At 41.6% G+C, this 17,677-nt stretch overlaps 1 protein-coding gene across 2 annotated transcripts in view; it reads left to right on the forward strand.

Moving 5' to 3' along the window:
* The window catches only part of TMEM242 (transmembrane protein 242), a 40,467-nt gene extending 23,005 nt beyond the window's left edge, over positions 1-17,462 (forward strand). Inside the window, exon 5 of one of the 2 annotated variants that reach the window (XR_005748737.1) lies at positions 16,157-16,237. Coding sequence is in view for 1 of the 2 variants with exons in the window: in XM_040350960.1 (XP_040206894.1) it covers positions 16,157-16,270 (114 nt within the window). In the remaining variant the exon portion in view is untranslated. Of the gene's footprint in view, positions 1-16,156 lie in introns of both variants that reach the window. The other variant, XM_040350960.1, reaches the window with a different exon arrangement.
* The last annotated feature ends 215 nt before the right edge of the window (positions 17,463-17,677 follow it).

The following is a 17,677-nucleotide window of genomic DNA, read 5'->3' on the forward strand; positions in this document are numbered from 1 at the left end:
TTTTTACCAAAGAAATGTAGCAGAATACATTTTAGCCTAAATTTATGAAGAAATTTGATTTTATTTAATATGTTTTTTAACAAAAAGAAAATAAATATTATTAGTTTTTTTTAAATATTCTGTATTTCTTTCCTTTATATAATAAAAAAAACAGTGGCGATCAAATACCACCAAAAGATATCTCTATTTGTGTTTAAATTGTATAAATTTAATTTGTGTACAGTGTTGCATGTCCACGCAATTGTCAGTTAAAATAGCACAGTGCTGAATAGCAAAAAAAACTTTCAGAGGTCAAGTGGTTAGATTTAAAAAGTCAGTTACCAGAGCTCATCCATTTAACTGCTCCTAAATGACCTCCCCTCCGCAGTTCCAGGTTGCCATTTAAAAAGATGTTCCGTTTGTCACTTCCAGCATTTGGGAACTAGCAGAGACTGGCGCATATGTGCATGCATTGCAGAGTTCTGCACACGTGAGCACAAAGGTGTCCAGCTCCTGGTGGATGGGCACTGTAGTGCCCAGTGCCCCCTGGAAAAGCTGTGCCTGGAGGCAGCAGGGGCAGGCCAGAAGTGCTGCCTTGCAGCACAAAATGGTAGAAAACAGAAGAAATTATCTATTTTTATCTCAACCCCCTCTGTTCCTCCATGTTCAGATAGCTCCATTCAATGTTTAATTTAGCGTGTGCAATGTGCTCTCTCTTAATGAATCATTTGTCAAGGTTGTACCCTGTATTACATTTTTTTTTTTAAACAAAGATGAATGAACTTGTGTTCATTGATCTCAGGCGAAATGTACCTGAAGGTGCCAATCCACAAGGCAGCAGATGTAAGCAGCAGATGTGAAACTTTGAGCCCTAATGCCACCTATGTCCTTAGACCATGCAGATTGGGGACCAGAGACCATTCATATCTCAATAAAAATAACTTTCAATTGCCTCTGTTTCTGTCTCATAGGAAAATAGAGAATAATTTAGGTTTATTGCTAAAGTGATGAGCAGTGAAGATTTTTAAAGTGGACCTTGACCCCCCAGTTAAAAAAAAATACATGGTGAATGCATCTTTTTATGTACCCGTATTTGCCGGTGTATAAGGCGACTGGGCATATAAGGCGACCCCCTAATTTTACCCCCTAAGATTTTTTGCCTATACTCACCGTATAAGACGACCCCCCTTCCGACGCTTTATATTTCTTCCTTTTGGAGCCAATCATGGCGAGCAATGTATTCTATTAATGAATACAAAGCCTGCTTGGATTGGCAGGGGCTGTAACATCATCAGCTCACGCCTCTCTGACTCTCAAAGCCAATCCGAGCAGGCTACTGTGTATGTAGCCTGCTCGGATTGGCAGAGGGTGTTACTCCAATCCGAGCAGGCTCTGTATTTATTTGAATACATCGCTCACCGGGATTGGCTAAGCGTTATATACTGTATGCAGCCGAAGCTACATACAGTATTACCGCACATCCAGCAGGCATCCGAACAGCTGACCCGGCGTATAAGACGACCCCTGATTTTTGACCAGTTTTTTTAAGTGATAGACCTCGTACACACCTGCGGAACGGTCCGCCGTACCGTTTTCAGCGTAAATGTCCGCTGCCGGATTTCTGTCTGATGGTTGTACACACCATCAGACAGAAATCCGCGCGGACACGATACGCGGTGACGATGACGCGGCGACGTGCGCGGCCCTGGAAGGTCAATGCTTCCGGACAATTGTCTGCTGAACACGACCGAACATGTCTGCTGAAACTGGTCCGGTAGTCTTATACGCCAGCAAATACAGTACATCCCAAAACACTATTTAGGTATTTTCAGCCTAAAAATTGTTTTTGGTTAAACATACTTTATTTGGCACTTCATGGTCTGCTGCAGCACCGGTGCGGTGGCAGAGGCCTTACAGCTGCTTTTTGGGAAGGGCACTTTACTAGCGTCTTCCAGGAAGATCTTGAACATGCGCTGCAGAATATATTTGTGGACAATCGCAAGCCTCCCTGATGGTATGGAATGATGGATAAATATCTTCCACTATTAGCATTGAGGACTCCATTTATCCTGACCAGATCTCCAACTACATTTGCAAAAATGCAGCCCCCACACTTGCAAGGACCCTCCACCATGCTTCTCTGTTGCCTGCAGACACTCATTATTGTACCGCTCTCCAGACCTTTCGCCAAAAAACTGCCTCTTGCTACAGCCAAATATTTTTTACAATTTCACTCATCACTCCAGAACACCTGTTGTAATTTTTCTGCACCTGAGTTCCTAGGTTTTCATGCATAGTTGAGTCGCTTAGCTGTTTTTTCCACATCCGATGTATGGCTTTTCGGTTGCAATTCTTCCATGTAGAGAAATTCTGGCAAGACGTCCCAGGACAGTAGATGGGTGTACTGGTTTCCTACTGGTTTCTGCCAGTTCTGTGCTGGAGGTAAGCATGCTGCGTCTTTCACCTGCTGCAATAAGTTTCCTTGTCCAACCACTGCATGTACGGTTCTCGACGTTACCCGTTTATTTGTGCTTCTTCATAAGAGCTTGAACAGCACATCTTGAAACCACAGTCTGCTTTAAAATCTGCCTGGGAGAGATCTTGTTGAGGTAATATAACGACCTTGTTTCTTGTTACTGTGCTCAGTCTTGCCATGGTGTATGACCTGTGATATGAAACTGTCTTCCATAATCTCACCTTAGTAGCAGAGTTTGGCTGTTCCTCACCTTGTTTTAAGCCTCCTACACAGCGGTTTCTGTTTCAGTTAATGACTACATATGAAATTGATGATTATCCCCTGCTGGGTATGATTGGTTAATCATACATCTGACTTTAATCCTACAAAATCCCTGACTTTGTGAGTGAAAGTGTGCAAGTGTAAGAATTGAAGCTGGTTTGAAGTTTTTCGATTTTTCTTCAGTTTGCTCACTTTGCATTTTGTAAATTGATAAAAATAAACAATTAGAATACTGTATATATTTTTGAAAGCATTCATACTTCACAGCATTTTTTTACCCTTGCCTAAAACATTTGCACAGTACTGTGTGTGTGTGTGTGTATATATATGTATATATATATATATATATATATATATATATATATATATATATATATATATATATATATATATATATATATATATATATATATATATATACATAATTATAGATTTCATAACTGTTTGCTCAAGGTTTGTAACCTCTTCCCGTCCGTACTATAGCCAAAAGATGGCTACAGCACAGGCTTCCAGCTCTGGGAGGGTGTCCATGGACATCCCCCCAGAACCCCATCTCCCAGACACCCTTGAGGTGCTCTGTGAACGCTGTGTCCTATCACAGTTTGTAACATGTAAACAGACTTGCTGGTTATCGGCAGTCTGCACCTCCCATGCTGTGTCTGTGTGACCAAAGGAGAGCCGTTATCCGGCGAGACTGTCAGTACATTGTTTACCTGTCAGTGCCTGTGTATTGACCACCCTGCTACTCTTTTCCTTCACACAGTTGAAAAAAATCCAAGGGAGAACAGTGCATACACCAGCATTAGAAATGATAACATTTGCTCCTAAAGCCTTCCTTTCGGCGTAAAGTTATGCCCCATAAAGGAGGTGTAACTCAGCAGCATCCATGCAAAGGTCTGCACCAGGGAACTCAAATCGTCGTATTTTACGTTGTATACATTGGACGTGAATATGGCTGGGCTTAGGTTACGTTCACGCCGTAGGCAGTGATCCGTTGTATCTTAGAGAGTACATCCGACTTGATTCTGAGCATGCGCACTGGGATGCGTCCACGGGACGGCGCATGCGCCGTTCATTATACGTATCTGTCTGAGACTCAGCCCATCATTTGCATGGGGTCACGCCTCATTTGCATGGATCACATCCTCTTCCACATACGCCGGCTTAAGCCTAGGAAACCCAGCGCAGATTTGGCAGCACTGGTTTTGTGAATCCAGTGCTTGCCTCTCTGCGCTGCGTCGGCGTAGCGTAAAGAAGATAGGCTACGGCGGCATAAATATGCGCCGCTGTTTGTGAATCCGGGCCTATGTGTGTATGTACTGTGTATATATAAATATCTAATATTATATACATATAAATATTATATACTGTATATAAGGCAAAACTGGGATTAGTGGCAAAGTGCAAGGGATTTTCTGTCACTTGTTGTTTTATTATGGAAAAGAAAGTGAAGGGAAATCTCCACAAGTGTTGCAAAAAATTGACAGGGGGTCATACCTCTCCTTTACGCTATTCAAAATGAAAAAAATAAATAAAAAATGTTGGCTTTAGTTCTAAAATTATTCTTTGGTTTTTGTTTTTTTTACTTTTTTCACACGTGGAAGTAGTTTTACAGGGTGTAAGATGTTCCACTTATTTAAACCCAGGTCTTATTTTGGAAAGCTGTTTTTCTAATTTCAAAAACTGGAAAAATACTGTATTAAGAAATTCTACTTGAAACCAAAATGAACAAAGCAGTCGGATTTTTCTTTAGCAAATCTATTGGGAAATGTTGTGTTGATCTTTAAATATATAATGAGATGTGAAAAATGATGTAGGAAATAATACCTTAAATAGAAGAAGGATTTATATGTTAAAGAATTACAAATTCTCCCCCTGGATCAGAACCATTGTACATTCAGTGTACCGCGCTATGCGTTCTCATATGCCACACGTGCCTTGGAGAGGACGGCTCATATCAAGTGTACATGTGCTGCAACATTTGGATAATCGCTTTACAAACAAGCCAAAGGAAACGGTGTGTATTTGTTTCCTGAGCTATTTTTGTCCCAGCGAGCCCTAAGAGATGCAGAAGAAAAACAGGAACATGCCTGTTTCTGATCGCCTCGTTCCACAGCTAATCCGTGTAATTCATTACCAGCGAGTCAGCATCCTATTCCCTGCAGTCATACATGAAAGACATGGCCAAGTTAGAGATGATTCCCCATTGGCCCTCATGACGCTGGTGCCACTCAGTGTTCTACTTCAAAGACATAATCACTAGTTCCCACATGAACAGCGTGAAAGCATTTCCACCAGTTACAAGACAAAAATAGCAAGCTAATGGAATCTTGGGCTGGAATTTTTTTTTTTCCTTTTCTGAAAAAAAAAAAAAGGAAATATATATTTAGAAAGCAATCTAACATACCGTATCTAAAAAATACTTGTATTTCCTCAGGTGCCATTAGTTTCTGTTACGTAAACAGTTTTTTTTTTATTTTAAGTATCTGTAGCATGATTATCTTTTTTTTCTTGTATTACTTTTGTATGCATTTTTTAAATCTTGACTAGGTTATCAGGTTTGTTCTAAACATATATTTGTAGACGGTTGCACACCGTTGGCTGACCTCTACTCCGGACGATGCTGCAGTATCGTTGGAGGCGGCTTGTGTGGGTTCCTATGAGGCACTCTCCTACTTAGTTTATAGAGGCCCGAGGGCCCCTTACCCCTTAACGCACTCCATGAGGTCGGTGATCAGAGCATGGTCTGTGGCACAAGAGTTGAGGCCTTCTGATCGCCTCACCCTCTCCCCTAAAACGCCTCTATGGAGGAATCCTAATCTGTCACACTTTCTGGACTACCCGGACCCAGTGGTGTGGGCTGCCTACGGAATAAAGACCTTAAGCCACATTGTGGTGAGTGGTACCCTTATGACGTTTGATGAGCTAAAGGCACGCTATGACCTTCCCAATACCCATTTCTTTAGATACCTGCAGTTGCGCCATGCATTTCTGGCTCAATTTGGTGGGGATCCTTTGGTTCTAGAGTTCGGGGATTTGGAATCGCTGGCTCGTAGCGAAACGCTTCCTAAGACAGTATCTAGCCTCTATCAGGAACTTTTTCAGGAAACTACCAAGCTGCTGTCACCTTGCAGGAGTGCTTGGGTGACTGTAGCCCCGGGACTGGACAGGGACGACTGGGACGATGTCTGGGGGGCGGCATTCCAGGCCCTGGTTTCCACTAGGGACAGACTTATACATTACAAGTTTTTACATAGGATATACCTGACCCCGGCCAGACTGGCTAGAATGTTCGGAGGTCAGGGATCTGCTTGCTGGCGGTTCTCCATGCCCTCTGGTCACTTCTATCTCGGTCCCCATGACTGTTGAGGTGTGTTTGCTGCAGCTAGTTGAACCCCTGGCTACGACCAGGGCTATAAGGACTCTTCTTATTCTTTTGCTTTTCTATGCCAAGAAAAGAATCATCCTTTCATGGAAAAGCTCCTCAGCCCCAACGGTGACAGCTTGGAAGGTGTTGGTCAACAAAGCCATCCCATTCTATAAGACAACTTACTTGAATAGAGGGGCATTGACCAAGTTTGATAAGGTATGGGGGGGCTGGATGGCCTCCGTGGATACGGTGTCCGATTAAGTTGGGTAGGTGGAGGCATGTGTGGTCAGACAGCTGAGAGGGTCAGGGAAATCTTTGGAGGGGATGATAGAGCACTGCACGGCATGTCTCATGTTAATCGTCCATTTTGGAAGGGGTACTAGTTGTTGTCTATTATACTGTGGTTGGGTCCTTTGGGAGGGAGTGAGAGCACCCGTCTCTTAGCTCAGCACTGGGGTCGGGAGTCGGCAAAAAGGTTTTATTTATATTGTATAGGGGGGACCAGTCATGCTTGGACTTCATTTCATTACGGTCCATCTCATTACATTCGACCAATGTTGAATATGTCTACTGCAAGCATTTTTCCCCCCCTCATCTCTTCCCCCCCCCCACTTCTCCCCTTCTCCTCCTTCCCCTTTTGTTTTGGTTGTGTTTTGTTTTGTACACCGGTCCCTGTGTTTTGACCTGTAACTGTTGGTCGCGTTTGTGGCCTGTTATTGTGTATGTGTCTTGAAAAATTCAATAAAAATAATTTTACAAAAAACATATATTTGTAGTGGGGTCCTTCTTTGATATGGCTATAAATATTGTTTAGCTTTTCGGTCAAGGTTGGTGTTTTGGCAACTAAAGTGAATCCACTCTCGGAAGAACCTATTGGAAGACTAGAAAAATAAGTCAGGGTTGAATTGCTTTAGCTGGCTATACCAGGGTTTGACAAATTTGCTTGGAATCTAGGAGTCCGCTAAAAAAGTTAGGAGCCAGAAACACGCCCGTCCCGCCGAGCTTGTGCGCCGAAGCGAGCGCATACGCGAGTAGCGCCGGCATATGAAAGCGGTGTTCAAACCACACATGTGAGGTATCGCCGCGATCGTTAGAGTGAAAGCATTAATTCTAGCCCTAGACCTCCTCTGTAACTCAAAACAAGCAACTTGTAGAATTTCTTTAAACGTTGCCTATGGAGATTTTAAAGGGTAAAAGTTTGTCACCATTCCACGAGCGGACGCAATTTTGAAGCGTGACATGTTGGGTATCAATTTACTCGGCGTAACATTATCTTTCACAATATAAAAAAAAATTGGGCTAACTTTAGTATTGTCTTATTTTTTAATAAAAAAGTGTATTTTTCCCAAAAAGGTGCGCTTGTAAGACCGCTGCGCAAATACGGTGTGACAAAGTATTGCAACGACCGCCATTTTATTCTCTAGGGTGTTAGAAAAAAATATATATATAATTTTTGGGGGTTCTAATTAGAGGGAATGAGATGGCAGTGAAAACACAGGGGAAGCTAAATTAATCTTGTCATGCCAACGGCCACCACAAGATGGCGCCAGATCACAGAAAGAAGCATAGGTCTGCAGAAGGCCGCAAAGCCGTGGCCTCAATTACCGGCCGACTCGATCGTGCGGCGGGGGAGGTGGGGGCGCACAGAGACTCAGGATCTCCTGTGTCTCCGTGCGCCCCACCTCCCCCGCCGCGCGATTGTGTCGGGCCGCGCCGGCCGGTAATTGAGGCCGCGGCTTTGCTGCCTTCTGCAGGCCTATGCTTCTTTCCCCAGGTGCCAGGTCGCTAATTCTAGTCGCAATTGCGACCTGGCGCCCGGATTTTGTCGAGCCCTGGGCTATACAGTAGAAGAATTTCTTTTTAAAACGTTCCTGTTATAAAGGTTAGATTTTTGAATTGTTAGTGCGGTCAAATCTATCTTTGTTTTTGACCCCAGTGATGAGATTGAAGGATCAGAATGGAAAATTTTGAAGCGGAATGGAGTGATGGCGAACCTGGGCACCCCAGATGTTTTGGAACTTCATTACTAGGGCTGCAACTAATGATTATTCTCATCATCGATTAGTTGGCCGATTATTGTTTCGATTAATCGAATAATAGCCTTAAAAAAAAAGTTTGCATTTTTCCATTTTTCTTGTGCCAATTTGTTGTTGGACAGACTACAAAACACAAATTGCCGCAAAAACACATTACATGCTTTTCTGCAGCTTCTCCATTGAAGTATATTGAACCAAAAAAAAAAATATAGCACCGTTTTGCGTTAAAAAGTCCCTGCCCTTTCCAAATACGCAGCAGCCGAAAATAAATCATGGATGTGAACGTGTCCCATAGAAAAACATGTAAATGAACTGTAGTGTGTTTCTGCAAAAAGCACCAAAAAACAGAGGCGTGGACCCAGGCCTGAGATGTTTAGTAACATAATGGGGTTAAAAAAACAAAAATAAGTACAAAAAGAGCAAATAATCGCTATTGTAAGGGGTTCATTTATTTACTGTGGGACAGTGAAAGTAATATTTACAGTAGCGATTAGCTTTTTTGTGAAGGGCTAATTTTAGTTTTTTTATTATGTTACTGGCCCATTAATCGATTATGAAAATTGTAATCGATTAATTTCATAATAGATTAGTTGTCGATTAATCGATTAGTTGTTTCGGCCCTATTCATTACCCATGATGCTCATGTACTCTGCAGTGTAGTTGAGCATCATGGGAAATGTAGTTTCAAAACCACTGGGGTGCTAAGGTTCGCCACCACTGTACTAGTGTATGGCCTGTTTTAGCCCGCTCGCAGTTCCAATACCCTGCTAGGATCAGCAGAATAAATATGATTATATGATTTGACAATTTAACATATACACATTGCCAAAACCCTGATTTCGTATGCTGTGTTCAGTTCAACGCAGCATCTCTGCAGCACTGGTAGAGATGCTTTGCCCATTGGGTTTCTGAAGTGCTCTTTCACATGGGTAGACTGTGCCATCAGATCTCTCTGCTCAGTGGGGGATCTGTCCGCTTAGTAGGTGGATGAGAGGTCCGCTTATGCAGTGTGGACACTGACACAGCCAGCTTTCCTCTATGGGTGGTCAGATATAAATGGACCGCCTGTCCACTTACATCCAACTGCCATCAGATCTGATTCGCCAGACTGATAGGGAATGGATCCCCCATCTGTCTTGTTTTTGGTGAATAGGATCGAATTTGATGTCGGCAGATGTAAGCAGACACATGTCCGTTTACATCCGACGCTCCACAAAGGGCAATGGATGCTCCGATCAGGTCCACCAAAAAAACTGACAGGTGGACTGGATTTGCCCACCCATGGGAAAGGGGCCTTATGTTCAGAAACATTTAAAGAACTTCAACCAAATTTCGGTTTCTAAATGTTAAATTTTTACAAAATTTACAGTAGGCTGAATTTTCACTTTTCACCTGAGAGGCAAATCATTTGGCTTCTTTCACATCACGTATAAGTGTTGAAAAGCTTGGTATGGTCTCAGAGGGTGATAATATATAAAAAAAAACACTGTAAATTATAGTACTTTATGAGCTAGAGGGGCATATCTACACAGAGCAGAGGGAAGTACAGTATCTCAGAGCGCAAGTACACCTTTACAGTAAAAAAATTTAAGCTGAAGTTTAGCTACAGCTTTAGTCACATCACCTACTGGTAATGACGTTCGTCCCACATTGTGCAGATAGCTTGATCATAAACAAATCTCCAATGCCTGGATGCCTGTCCTCTTCCTGTCTCTGAAGTTCCTGACACTACAATGATTAACAGCCCCTCCTTATTCCTCTTCTATCCAAAAAAGTTCTTTCATTGATTACACTACTTGTAACACGATCTGTTAATGGGGGAGAGTCTGATCAGTCACAGAATTATCTCCTCCATTTACAGATCGTGTTATACACAGTGCAATCGATGAAAGAACATTTCTCAGTGGAGGAGGAGGAAGGAGGGGCAGGTCCCCATCGGACCATATTGCTGGTCAATGACCGGGCCACTTTTTGCGTTTCGTGTGGTTTTAACTGACAATTGCGCGGGCGTGTGACGTGGCTCCCAAACAAAATTGGCGTCCTTTTTTTCCCACAAATAGAGCTTTCTTTTGGTGGTATTTGATCACCTCTGCGGTTTTAATTTTTTTGTGATATAAACAAAAATAGAGCGACAATTTTGAAAAAAAAATAATATTTTTCACTTTTTGCTGTAATAAATATCCCCAAAAATATATAAAAAAGCAATTTTTTTCCTCAGTTCTGGCCGGTACGTATTCTTCTACATATTTTTCGTAAAAAAAATCGCAAAAAGCGTTTATTGATTGGTTTGCGCAAAAGTTATAGCGTCTACAAAATAGGGCATAGTTTTATGGCATTTTTATTAATATTTTTTTTTTTTACTAGTAATGGCGGCGATTTTTATCGGTACTGTGACCTTATGGCGGACACTTCGGACACTTTTGACACATTTTTGGGACCATTGGCATTTTTATAGCGATCGGTGCTAAAAAAAATTGATTACTATAAAAATGCCACTGGCAAGGAAGGGGTTAACACTAGGGGGCGAGGAAGGGGTTAATTATGTTCCCTGTGTGTGTTCTAGTTGAAGGGGGGGTGGGACTGACTTGGGGAAATGACTGATCGCTGTTCATACATTGTATGAACAGAAGATCAGCATTTCTACCCCTGACAGGACCGGGAGCTGTGTGTTTACACACACAGCTCCCGGTTCTCGCTCTGTAACGAGCGATCGCGGGTGCCTGGCGGTGATCGCGCCCACCGGGCTCGTGCGTCGGGACCTGGAGCAAGCGCGCGGCACACACACGCCCCTATTGGCTGATTCGCGAGATGACGTATAGCTACGTGATCTCGCCCAGCCGACCCGACCTGCCGCCGTATAACTGCAGCGGCTGGTCGGCAAGCAGTTAAATGAGTTGTAAAAGTAATTTTTTTCCCCCCTAAATAGCTTCCTTTACCTTAGTGCCGTCCTCTTTCACTTACCTCATCCTTCGATTTTGCTTTTAACTGTCCTTAATTCTTCTTAGAAATCCTCACTTTCTGTTCTTCTGTCTGTAACTCACCACCGTAATGCGAGACTTTCTCCCTGGTGTGGAGTGTCATGCTCGCCCCCTCCCTTGAGGGGGCGTGCTGGAGAGTCAGGACGCCCACTAACACACAGCTCCTTTATCTGCAACGTAGAGAGCGTCCTGACTCTCCTGTAGTCAAGACGCAACCCCTTTAAACTTTGCAAACATCAGATTTTTTTTCCCATCCACCGCAAAAAAAAAAAGGAAAAAAAAATCTCCACCTGCTGGCTGGAATTGAAAATTCTGAATATTATAAATAATGTATTCTATTTACCAGACTAGAAAAATTAAAGCATGTTTTGCCGTCAGTAATAAATACAAATACAGATGGAACAACAGTAATGCTGCATATCTGTAGTCATTTTCTTTCTAAGTCACATTGTTTCTTTTTGTTACGTATTTCATTTGGCATCCTAGAATTAGTCCTAAAGTATCTGTTATCAATATCACTGAGAAATCCATCTTGTCATATGATCACGGTCATTTGATTTTGCCCAGCAATGTGAAAAACAAGCATTCCTCCTTCCTATTGATTTTCAAAGTTTCTGCCCTGTGCGTAAAGTAAACTCAGTAAACAGATTTACAAAAACTGTAGATAAAAAATTCAAATTGTATTCAGTAATCTGTCATGTTTATAATGACACAGAAATGTAATTTCTGATGCAAAGCCTTGCAAAGTTATTCACAAATGAAATACAGTTTATTGGTAATTTACATTTTTTTAATGCCATGCTACAAAACAAACAACAATTTACATAAACACAGTAAATACAAAAATAAAATAATAGCTATCAGGAGAAAGAGAGAAATATGTTTAAGCTGAATAAAGTTAACAAAGGGTTAATTACTGTAAAAGATATCAATAATTTATTAAAACAAATCCTGTTCGAGATTAATAAAACTGATATAATGTGTAGATCAGTGGTTCTTAACCTGGGTTCGATCGAACCCCGGGGGTTTGGCGGAGGTCACACAGGGCCGCCGGTACGAGGCAGGGGCGGACGGGTGCCCTGGGCGATACCATTTCTCTGGAGAGATCTGAACATGGCTGTGCACCGACGTTCCCCATCCAACCCAATAAAGCTTGAGAGTTCATGCAAAATAGAATGGGCGAAACTGGCCAAAAATAGGTGTGCCAAGCATGTAGCATCATACTCAAAAAAGACTTGAGGCTGCAATTGGTGCCAAAAGTACTTCAGCAAAGGCTGTGAATAATTGTGTACATTGGATTTTTTTTTTTTTTTTAATAAATTCACAAAGATTTCAAACAAACTTCTTTCGCATTGTCATTATGGAGTATTGTTTGTAAAATTTTGAGGAAAAATTTAATTTAATACATTTTGTAATAAGGCTGTAACATAACAAACTATGGAAAAAGCGAAGCATATGAATCCTTTCCAGATGCACTGTATGTGTTGGGACTACCAGGGAGGTGAAGCCTCCATCAATCAACATCTTCTATCTTGTCCGCATAAGATGTAGCAATAGGAGGACATGCCATAGGAGGGAGGGAGTAGACTGTCATTTACTACTGTATATACACTTTTTAAATATTTCTCCTTGACTTTGTTCAGTCAAGAAGAAGTATTCAATTTGTATTTATTTTTTTATAAAAAATAAATGATGCAGTTTTATTAACACTGCCTACAAACCTAAGTATTATTTTCTGAGAATTTGGTTTCATTTCAATGAACAGAGGCAAAGCTATTACCCCGGTCAAGGTGAATAACCTTGCTTTTATCAGCCTTTCATTGTACTTGCCATTTAACTGCCCATGTTGCTATTTGTTAAGATTGTTCTGTAGTATGCCACCATCCTGCTGAAATGTAATCCTTTGCTTAATTTTGTGTCATCAGCAGAAAATGGCAGAATTACTTGTCCTTCCAGCTATTAATAAAAAAATGACAAATTGCTGTACCCAGCACTGGTAATTGTTGTATATCCCTAACCATTTGTCTTCTGTCTTTTTGAGAATTTTTTTTTTGTAAGAGCGCGGTGTAAAGTGACTCACTTTATAACATAAGTAATTCAAAAATACATTTTCTTGCATAGTATTTGTAAGCTCTTTTTTAATACGGGATATTATGAGGGGCAGAAACAAAGACCTAAGTAAAAGACCAAAGTAAAATCCAATCTTTTTACATCCGTAGTATTTTTTTAGCATTCAATTTTTTCCCCAAGGGATTCTCCTCCTAATTTGCACAGATTTCCTCTCACTTCCTGTTTGTATATGGGACAGGAAGTGAAATGAAATCTCTGAACTGGGACACATGTGGTGGAAAAAAAATATATGATTGCCGTTATAACCCTCCCTTACTCTCTCCAAAATGAAAAAAAAAGGTTTTTGCCTATAGTTCAACTTTAACTTACCTCCACCTTGTTTTTTTTTTTTTTTTTTTTTTTTTAACCACTTAAGCCCCGGACCAAAATGCAGGTAAAGGACCAGGCCCCTTTTTTGCGATTCGGCACTGCGTCGCTTTAACTGACAATTGCGCGGTCATGCGACGTGGCTCCCAAACAAAATTGGTGTCCTTTTTTTCCCCACAAATAGAGCTTTCTTTTGGTGGTATTTGATCACCTCTGTGGTTTTTATTTTTTGCGCTATAAACAAAAATAGAGCGACAATTTTGAAAAAAATGCAATATTTTTTACTTTTTGCTATAATAAATATCCCCAAAAATATATAAAAAATTGTTTTTTTCCTCAGTTTAGGCCGATACGTATTCTTCTACATATTTTTGGTAAAAAAAAATCACAATTAGCGTTTATCGGTTGGTTTTCGCAAAATGTATGGCGTTTACAAAATAGGGGATAGATTTATTGCATTTTTATTCATTCTTTTTTTTTTTACTACTAATGGCGGCGATCAGCGATTTTTTTTCCGTAACTGCGACATTATGGTGGACACTTCGGACAATTTTGACACATTTTTGGGACCATTGTCATTTTCACAGCAAAAAATGCATTTGAAATGCATTGTTTATTGTGGAAATGACAGTTGCAGTTTGGGAGTTAACCACAGGGGGCGCTGAAGGAGTTATGTTTCACCTAGTGTGTGTTTACAACTGTAGGGGGGTGTGGCTGTAGGAGTGACGTAATCGATTGTGTCTCCCTATAAAAGGGATGACATGATCAATGCAGCCGCCACAGTGAAGCACGGGGAAGCCGTGTTTACACGCGGCTCCGGGGACCAATCGCGGGACCCCAGCGGCGATCGGGTCCCGGTGCTTGGGACCGGGTCGCGGGCGCGCATCCGCGACCCACGGCTGGGTACATGTACAGGACGTACCTGTACGTACATCTGCCCAGCCGTGCCATTCTGCTGATGTATATTTGTAGGAGGCGGTCCTTAAGTGGTTAAATGTACGTTTTGGCTATAGGAGAGGTGAAAAAATTTCACCAGGGCTTTCATTTCTATGTGTGGCCCCATTGGGAAGATTTTTCCTCACTTCCTGTTCCTGTGATGTCTATACAGCGGTACCTTGGATTACGAGCATAATTCGTTCCAGAAGAATGCTTGTAATCCAAAGCACTTGTATATCAAAGCGAGTTTCCCCATAGGAAATAATGGAAACAATCAGTTTCTTCACTAAAAGTTAAAGTGTTACTAAACACAGGACCCTGCATTCACTATATCTGGTCTACCACAGTACACAGAACATGGAAATGCAATTATTTTAGTAAATATTAACTGCTAAATATCTTTTCTCATCAGCAGTATATAGCAGTCTTGTGACTTCCAGTTCCTGGTGAAGCTTGTAGGAGGAGTTTTCATACTGCACAGAGCTGTCCTATGAGTCCGCAGGACCCCTGACCCTCTGTCTGGACAGTGCTGATTGGCCCTGTGCTGATCACATGCATTCTCCCAAGAAAAATCTCTCTAGCAATACACACCAAATTGAGCATGTGCAGCCTGACTTCAAAGACTCTGGGGTGGATTCAGCAAGCAATTACGCCTGCGTATCCATAGATACGCAGCGTAATTGCTAAGTAGCGCCGGCGTATCGACTTTCTGTATTCAGAAAGCTCGATACGCTGACTGTAGCCTAAGATATGACTGGCATAAGGCTCTTATGCCGTCGTATCTTAGGCTGCATTCTTACGCTGGCCGCTAGGTGGCGTTTCTGTAGTGGTCAGCGTAGAGTATGCAAATTGCATACTCACGCCGATTCACAAACGTACGCGCGCCCGGCTTTCGAGTTTTACGTCGTTTGCGTTTGTTGATTTCTGCGTAAGGCTGCTCCTGCTATTAGGAGACGCAGCCAATGGTAAGTATACACGTCGTTCCCGCATCGCGATTTTCGAATTTTACGTTGTTTGCGTAAGTGAATCGTGAATGGCGCTGGACGCCATTTACGTTCACGTCAAAGCAAATGACGTCCTTGCGACGTCATTTACCGCAATGCACGTCGGGAAATTTTCCCGACGGAGCATGCACAGTACGTTCGGCGCGGGAACGCACCTAATTTAAATGATCCACGCCCCCTACGGGATCATTTAAATTACGCGCGCTTACGCCGGCCACTTTTACAAAACGCCCCCGCAAATTACGGAGCAAATGCTTCGTGAATGAAGCGTAGCTCAAGTAATTTACGAAGGCGTAGCGTAAAAACGGTACGCTGCGCCTCCGTAGTAGTGCGCGCCCCTACCTGAATCTACCCCACTGTCTTCTAGGGACTTGTCCAAAGGGACGGTGCAGGGTGGGGAGGATCTGTGCATACAAGAGCAAGCAGCCTTTTTACACAATGCAGAGGATTAACCCCTTAGGTTCTACAGTGAGCATAACAAGCATGCTTTACTGCATATACAGACTGATTTTACTGTTGTGGGTTTAGTAACACTTTACTTTTTCAGGATAGTTTTGAGGTCTACCCCCTTCTTGGTCCAAGCAGTGCAGATATGATAATAATAGACAAAAAACATAGACTAATGAGCATGAGTTCCATCACTTGTTTTATATTTATGTCATCTCTTTTGCTTTCTGCAGCTTAAGGAATTCCGGGAGAAAATGCAGTCTATATTTCCAGCTGTGCCTAGAACCCAAGAGCAGCCTTCCACTTCTGAGCCATTCAGCCTGGAAAGCCTCCTGAAATCGAAATGATGTATCGGCACGTACCTGATGGTATCAACTTTATAGTCTGGTTAGCGGAGCAGCTTCTGAAGTTACTTGGCTACACACTATATTGCATGAAGTTCATTTATGAATGATGAATGTGCATTTAATATATGCAAAAGGACTTCTGGACCCTTACAGATATTCTACGCATATTTGTTTCCAAATGGAAATGTAATACTACTTCTTTAAGAAGGTTGTTATAAAAGGATTATTTAACAACTGTAATAGTGTAAAGAGTGGGTTACCTTAGTGACTTCTGAGTTCTTAAAATGAATTTCCAAAGCCAGACATCATTCAAATAAGTGACTTCATGAACAAAATAAATGATTGATCTCTACAGATATGAGTTTAGAAAAAGAAGAAATCAACAGCTCAGACTTCCCTCTCAATTTATTGCTGTTACCTGCTAGTCCCTCACTCGTCCTTGGCGGAAAAGGAGCTGCAGTTTAGGGTCAGAAATGGAAGTTACTTGTCTACCTTTTAGGAAGGCCTACAGTATGGATAATTGTAGGAGCCACAGTACCAAGGAAAACCCTGGAACCAAACTTCATACATTCAACCTCCTATAAGCACAGTGAGAGGGATTTATTAAAGTAGATCTGAACCTGATTACTAAAATTGTATATAAGCTGCAACACTGTAATGTAATTTTAAAAGTTTTCATTCTTTTTTTTAAATCTGCAGCTTTCATTAGAAAAAACCTGGTGATCCTGTTATGAAGGCCACTTGCTGTTTGGCAACTGTCTCATAATTGTGTTCCTGTGTTGCCACCTTGTAATATGAACCCCTGGTTGAGACTACAAGCGGCCATGTTAAGATAACACTGCATAGGCATGGCTCATCATTGTTACTACCAGGACGTCAGAACAGAGCAATGCTATCCATATTCACTGTACAGTGTCACAACACTGTGTGACTCACTTCCTGATTAAAGTCCTGCAGCTGATCTACAAGTTTCGGGTTCCCTGAAGAAGTCATGGATTGCAAAACATGTAAAATCAGTTGAATCATGACTTTCAGCCTGAGTTGAGATACACAGTGCAGCAGCAGTGTACAACTCATATGTCCATTTATATTTGAACATTATGTTGATAGTGCTAATACATTATGAAAATGTGAAGTTACATATTTTTTTCTGGTTTCATAATAAAAATATTATCCTATGAATATTATCCTATGAATGCTTCTGTTTTTTTCTGTGTCTCAACTGAGAATTACTAGATTATTAAACCAAGTTTAACTGGGGCTACCCTTTAGTGGATTATGTGGATTACAATTGGAAATGTAGGGGTCTTTTTATAAAACGTGCATTGCATGCATGTCAGAAATATTCATGATGCAAGCTGAACGAAATGTCACACATTTTTTTTAAGAGAATAATGCCCGTATCGT

Source organism: Rana temporaria, chromosome 4 (genome assembly GCF_905171775.1).
Source record: "Rana temporaria chromosome 4, aRanTem1.1, whole genome shotgun sequence".
Lineage (NCBI taxonomy): Eukaryota > Metazoa > Chordata > Amphibia > Anura > Ranidae > Rana > Rana temporaria.